This window comes from Ochotona curzoniae, unplaced genomic scaffold (genome assembly GCF_017591425.1).
Source record: "Ochotona curzoniae isolate NIBS_2020 unplaced genomic scaffold, NIBS_Ocur_1.0 contig_2723, whole genome shotgun sequence".
In the NCBI taxonomy this organism is placed as follows: domain Eukaryota; kingdom Metazoa; phylum Chordata; class Mammalia; order Lagomorpha; family Ochotonidae; genus Ochotona; species Ochotona curzoniae.
In genome coordinates this window covers 11,875,200-11,882,227 of record NW_024465573.1, presented here as the reverse complement: position 1 = coordinate 11,882,227, position 7,028 = coordinate 11,875,200, and the positions used below count along the sequence as shown (strand labels likewise).

The window sequence follows — 7,028 nt, the reverse complement described above, 5'->3', positions numbered from 1 at the left end:
GACAGTGATTGTATCCTGGGCTCCAGTTCCTGTCAGAATAGCTATTGAACAGCCAAAGGTAGACCAGATTCAAAATTTCATCCCTTGCCCTATCAGCCATGGGTATGCAGATCACCAGAACACGTTTAAAAGAAAGAAGAAGAAAATGGGGTACTCTGTTCCAGTGTACATAGGGAGAACATTTCTCAAACAGGATAGCAAGGAAATAGAGAAAACAACTGTTTACATGGCAGAACGTGTCTCCTTCCTAATGTCCTGTTTGATATTAATCATAAAATTGCAACACTAAACTAACTCAAATAATCTGTTGAGGGAGTCACCACTGCCTCTGATGATTGCTCAGGCTATTCACTGTTAATCAAGAGGATGTTATGCAACATGAGTCACACTGCCTTTGGCTTTGTGAAGAAGCAAGGACTCTCATATAAAGAAGGCATGTCCCAATTGATAACACTGAAGCAGCCAGCAGGTAGAGAACGAGCCGGTGGTTGTCCTGCACCAAGAAGGAAGCATGCCCAACTTTCATCTGCTGCTGTTACTGCTCTGGGTAGTGGGGTCTCATGGCTTCCCAGCAACTTCAAAAACACAAGAAGAGGAAGATGAGGAAGTGGTCCAGGTAAATGCTGCATTGCATGCGCCAGAAATGCCAAGTCTTTAGTTTGTATTTTCACACAGTAGCATAATGAGACTTACTTAAGGATTATCTGTGAAACTCTGTCTACAAATCTTGCTCCACTATGAAGTTATAACTTTATAGTAACTGATGGTAGAAAAATTTCTAATCTGGAATTGCATTTTTCCATCAATGATAAAGATAATAAGGAATGTGAAATTTAAACAAAATCATGGTTCTGTGAGTGGGTATTTAGTTTAATAATTAAGACTCCGGCCCTTTCTACTGGAGTACATGGATTTGATCCCCAGCCCCTGCTCCTAACTCTAGTCCCTGCCATTTGTAAGCAGCAGCAGCAGTGGCTGGGTCAAATAACTAAGTGCCTATTCCCTTGATGGAGATTGCAGCTCGGGCTTTGGCCCCCTTTGAGCCCTGGCCACACAGGCATTTGGATAGTGAACCAGTAGGTGAAGTCTGCGTTCTCTTCTCTCAAATAAACAAAACATTTTGAATAAAACAAATCTTTGTGTGAAAGAACTTTAAAAAGCAGTTCTTTGCCCAACACTTCATGTGTCAGTTTTTAGAAAATGAAAAAGATTTCCTATCAAGTGTTTCAATGCTTTTGTCTTTTATTAGAAATACCTAGAAAACTACTACAATTTGAAAACTGGTTGGAGGACAATCTCAAAGCAGACAGGCCCTGGCCAATCAGTCGAGAAACTGAAGCAAATGCAGGAATTCTTTGGACTGAAGGTGACTGGGAAGCCAAATGCTGAAACTCTGAAGATAATGAAGCAACCCAGGTGTGGGGTACCTGATGTGGCGAACTTTGTCCTCACCCAAGGGAACCCACCACGTTGGGAACAGACACAGCTGACTTACAGGTAACCGGGTTGAGCACCAGAATGAGAGAACTTCCTGTAGCCCTAAGCAAAAAAAAAAAGTTTTTTGAGTTTCTGTTTTCTTTCGTTCTAAGGATTGAAAACTACACACCGGATTTGTTGAGAGCAGATGTGGACCATGCCATTGAGAAGGCTTTTCAGCTCTGGAGCGATGTCACACCCCTGACGTTCACCAAAGTTTCTGAGGGTCAAGCAGACATCATGCTATCCTTCGTCCGGGGAGGTGAGCTCTTCCTGTAGCATGAACGTATTCTCACCTGAACCTCAGCTTCTTCTTAATTTTCTCCAGCTGAGATTCCTAGTTTAAGAAAATTGTCGACTTTCTGGGCCTCAGGAGGGAACCATTTCATATTTGCTGGGTCTGTTGGTTGGCCTTGTAACAAAGCTGCTTACTCCCCTAGGTTAGTCTGTGTAGGAACCAAAGCGAACCTTTGTTGCATCCTCTTTTTTGCAGATCATGATGACAACAATGCCTTTGATGGACCCGGCGGGCAGCTTGCTCATGCTTATCAACCCGGCTTGGGCATGGGAGGGGATGTTCATTTTGACGAAGATGAAAGGTGGACCAAGGATCTCAGAAGTAAGCAAAGTTTCCTTCTGTCATTCCCTACCATTTCATGGCTCATGTAATACTCACTGATTTAATGGAAAAAATGCATTGATAGAAGTATGTCTTTTCTGTTGCAACTCAGAAAATCAATAACATATTTATAAAAATGTGAGGTTATAGCTTGTAGTATAAAGCTGACAAATCGACCATTCTAAAAGGCTTTCTGTGTTTTTCAAATTTTCCCACATTAAGCATTTATCAGTTTTGTCAATAAGAACAAGTAGTAAATGCTACTAGAAATGAATTGCTTCTCAGTGAAATAATAAAGCCACCTAATCGTTAAAACTGATTAATCATGCTAGAGTTTCAGATGGGTTTTTCTTTATCAGTGTGATTTTAGACTTTAATATGTCTTTCTACTTTTAATAAACATATAGCTTCCACACTCAGAAAAAATACATTTATTTCAGAAAGTCACAGGGAAAATGTGAGCATTAATCCTTATGAGGTTATAGATTATTTCTTAATTAAAGACCTCAAAATTAAATTAATTTCAAATTATTTCAAATGGATTTGTTATATCTTTTAGATTATAACCTGTTCCGCGTTGCTGCTCATGAACTGGGTCATTCTCTTGGACTTGCTCATTCTACTGATATTGGGGCATTAATGTACCCTAGTTACATGTTCAGTGGTGATGTTCAGCTAGCTCAGGATGACATTAATGGCATCCAAGCCTTATATGGTGAGTACAAAGAAAAACATCATGGACAAGGACTTACTAGTCTTTGCACTTTTTAAAAATAGAAGTAAGCTGTTTCCTATAACAAACTGTCTTTCAATGTTTATGTGCTTTTGTGATACTAGGCAAAAGTAAACCTAGGTCTCTTATTTTCTTTAGGAGCATCTCAAAATCCCAATCAGCCAGTAGGCCCACAGACACCGCAAGCATGTGACAGTAAACTGACTTTTGATGCCATAACTACAGTTCGGGGAGAAATAATGTTCTTCAAGGATAGGTAAGACATCCAGTTTTCTTTGTGTTCTTCATTTATAATAATAATTACTATGGGCAACTAATGAGATTCACGTGTTCTCTATCTTATGTTTGTTTGCATCTATATGTTATATAGTAGTGCTTGCATTTGTACAACATAATGTACTTATGCCAATTTTGTTTTCACCTATTATAAACAGGCTCAAAAGCAAAGATAATAACTCACTTCCCAAGGTTATAACTAGGCAGAAGTACAAGTAGGACAGAAACTAGATGTCAGGTTTCTGACCATCTACACCAAAGTATTCCTTGTTGCTGAGACTCGCTATTGTCCCCCATATGACATCACACTGCACTGTTCCCTAAGAATTGCAGAGTCAATTTTGTTGACTACTCATGAAGTGTGGCATAAGGAGTGGCTGAGTTCGAAGTTCACTCTTGCTTCTTATCAGCCGGTAGGCTTAGACACTTCCCATAGTTTCCCTTAACTTCAATTGCTCATCTTGGAAACAGGTATGAAACTGTCCTGTTGAGTTTTTATGAAAAGACAAAGGTACAGGGAAGGTCCGGGCATGTTGTAACTACTAAGATGGGCACATTTATTGCTGTTGTATTCCAGCAACAATTGCACTACAGCTGGCTCAAAATAGCTGACCAAAACCAGCTGTTAAATTCTGAAGAATTTTTTCAAATTGATGGGGATTCCTAGTCTTTAACATAAACTATTATGCATAAAATTAGATTATACAAAACCCCAAAATAAAATAATCAAAAAGTGTCACTGTAATTGTTTTAGTACATTATATTAGTTGGGTTCTTGAGGTTATTGATGTCTAATGTATTGGGTGGTAGAAATACTATACAATAGTCCTCTGCTGTGACTCTTGAAATTCACCACAATAGGAGAATTTCCACCAGGGAAATCAGCAAATGCTGCAAACCAGGACTTTCAAATCTCCATCAGCCTCTGCAAAGCAGATGGCAGACATTCACCAGGACAACCATAAGGGGCTACATGTCAGCCAGAGATTACCAGCCTTAGATTTAAATCTCTCTTTTTCTTTCTTTCTTTCTTTCTTTCTTCTTGAATCAGATTCTACATGCGTGCAACTCCCTTCTACCCAGAAACTGAGCTCAATTTCATTTCTGTTTTCTGGCCACATTTGCCTAATGGCCTTCAAGCTGCTTATGAAGTTGCCCACAGAGACGAAGTCCTGTTTTTCAAAGGTAATATTTCTGGTAATTTTTTTGACTGATTTTATGAATTGAGTTTTCATCCACTTTTGGGCTGAACATGGTATTAGTTATGTGCTCCCTATTCCATTTTGAAAATCTGAGTCTCAAGAGATCTGTGGGGACTCGTAAGTTTAATTAAGTTAATCATGTGTTTATGAATCATTTTAAATTAAGAAATGACTGGAGATACAAATACTGTGACTTATTTATGAATCCACCCTATCTTACTAAGAAGCATAAATGAGACATACAGAGAAACGACAGCACTAGGCAGTCGCTGGGGTGGGAGCTGTGTTCTCGCCACCAAGTGTCGCCCTCAGGTCAGCAGCACTAGCTCCATGGGTCAGTCTGTTACATATAGGATCTCACAGTCCATCTCAGCTCTTCTTTGATAGAATTTGAATTTTAGCAGGTTTCTAGGCAGTTCTTCTACACATTACAGTATGAGAATTCCTGATTATTATAAATTGAACAGGACAAACTTCTTTGATTCAACCTAAAGACACAATGTAATGATCAGTTTCTAACTTTGAAGACACTATGGTATTGTGTAAATCTGTGTTTGGCATAGGACATCCAAACACTCAGGGGACTTAAGTGAGTCACGCACGCAAGGCAAAAAATTAAATGCAGTGAGCTGGGCAACACACTAAATATGCTGAATAAGCATATTTGTGCAGTGAAAATAATTGTAGCTTCAGAATATAACACCACTTTTGTGAGACACAGGAATATAAACTTACAAAATCTGACATGGCTTAAATTAAAGTACTTGGAAATCTATTGTAGTCAGAGCAATGATTTAAATCCAGGGTTGCAACCCATTACAAGTTGTGAGTCACCACGTTACTCTTTTTGGATACCAAAGATGTGGCACTTCCACAATCCAGGGCAACCTAGAGAAGTGAGCTTTCTGTCACTGAGATGGCATGACAGACTAGCTCTTTGAAGATCTGGCTTTACCCCCGCCATAAACATGTCATTCTCAAAGCTGGTTGCAGGTTAGCATTGCCCAGGAAGCTTCAGAAACCATAACCATTTAATTGATTTAACATGGGATCCCAGGATCATTATGCTCAAAAATCTCTCTGAATGATTCTAACATGTAGCTAAGACACTGTGCTAGCAAGTGAAATGAAGGGCTCAATCGGAAACCTGTTACTATCTACGGAGCCCTCAGTAAGTATTCCCATCACTGTCTTGATTGGCAGGTAACAAGTACTGGGCTGTGCAGGGGCAAGATATGCTACCAGGATACCCCAAGGACATTCACAGCTCCTTCGGCTTCCCTCGAAGTGTGACGCATATTGACGCAGCTGTTTCTGAGGAGCAAACTGGAAAAACATACTTCTTTGTTGCTAACAAGTACTGGAGGTAATGACCGAAAGCTGAGAATATTAGGGCACCAGTCCTTTCTACACAGAAAGGCTTTCACTCAACAAATTTCAAAATGAGTCTTAAATTGCCTAAATCAACTGTCTTCTCTGTAAATGGCTGTCTCCAACCTATCATTCATTTACTCTGTTGACGAACATCCATCCCAGGACACTTGTGCTGTGCCTTAACCAACCTCGCATTTTATAATCTCTAGAAATAAATGTTGTTCATTTCAGCTGCTGCTGAATACCTTTTAATGATTTGAGAATGTGTCTTTAATAACAAGTTCTGATGTTTCTAATCCTATTTTTGCCCAGGTATGATGAATACAAACGATCAATGGATGCAGGTTATCCAAAAAGAATAGCAGATGACTTTCCTGGAATTGGAAACAAGGTTGATGCTGTTTTCGAGAAAGATGGTAAGTGAACATGGAAGTACTTTCTACTGTTTTTTTTTTTTTTGCACTAGTAATGGCATAAATATTGATATTAGGGGAAGTAAGTATCAAAAATATTTGTGTTCATAAATGAGTTTCTTTTTTTAAGAATTCAAGTTAATCCTATAAGCTACTTACGTGTATCTTTTTCCCCCCAGGCTTTTTCTATTTCTTTCACGGAACAAGACAATACAAATTCGATCCTAAAACACAGAGAATTTTGACTCTCCAGAAAGCTAATAGCTGGTTCAACTGCAGGAAAAAATGACCATTACATAGCTGAATGAAACAATGTATTTTGTGAGCCTCATGTATTTTATAACTGCAACGCATATTGTGAGCCTGATGTATTTTGTATTTTTCTGACGTCATATATTTTTCAGTATTAAGTTTCTAGAATCACTCAGAACTATTAAGTATGTTATTTATATTTCACTCCTCGTTTTTTTTTACTAGAATATAATATTTTATTTACTGGTACACTTTAGTTTTATTACAAGTAAAGGCTAAGGACAGCCAAGTTCATGCCTTATAGATTCACATGGGCCAGAGTTGCAAAGAAAATCTGTTTGGAAGCAGCCTTTGTGAAGAATATCTCTTCCCAAGAGAGAGGGAGACAAGAGCCACAAATCTTCCCAGGAGGAAATGCAGCTCAAGAACTCAGGCGTAGTCACGAGCATCACCCTGATACTCAAGGGCCAAGTCTTCCATACAAAATAAAGTATCGGATGTTTGGAACAAAACTGTCTTTGGATGTATTCTTTTATTTTTAATTTTATTTTTTATTATTATCATTTATGATACAATTCCATAGACTCTGGGATTTCCCTTATCCCCTCCCCAAATTGTTTCCTTCATGTATCTGAGGTAAATGGGGATATTGAGGGAGAAGCCCCACCCAGTTTCCCAGCCAC

General features: G+C 38.8%; 1 protein-coding gene across 1 annotated transcript; it reads left to right on the top strand.

The window, feature by feature from the left end:
• Window positions 1-511: 511 nt before the first annotated feature.
• On the top strand, window positions 512-6,424 carry MMP1 (matrix metallopeptidase 1). Its single transcript, XM_040977228.1, has 10 exons — window positions 512-616; window positions 1,250-1,497; window positions 1,590-1,738; window positions 1,970-2,095; window positions 2,655-2,810; window positions 2,967-3,084; window positions 4,156-4,289; window positions 5,510-5,672; window positions 5,993-6,096; window positions 6,273-6,424. The coding sequence occupies exons 1-10, from the start codon at window positions 512-514 to the stop codon at window positions 6,380-6,382; spliced, it is 1,413 nt and encodes a 470-aa protein (XP_040833162.1). The 3' UTR covers window positions 6,383-6,424.
• The last annotated feature ends 604 nt before the right edge of the window (window positions 6,425-7,028 follow it).

Coding starts and splice junctions, on each gene's coding strand:
- MMP1 (XM_040977228.1), top strand. CDS start 512: ATGCCCAACTTTCATCTGCTGCTGTTACTGCTCTGGGTAGTGGGGTCT. Junction 617..1,249: donor AAGATGAGGAAGTGGTCCAG/GTAAATGCTGCA, acceptor GTCTTTTATTAG/AAATACCTAGAAAACTACTA. Junction 2,811..2,966: donor TGGCATCCAAGCCTTATATG/GTGAGTACAAAG, acceptor TATTTTCTTTAG/GAGCATCTCAAAATCCCAAT.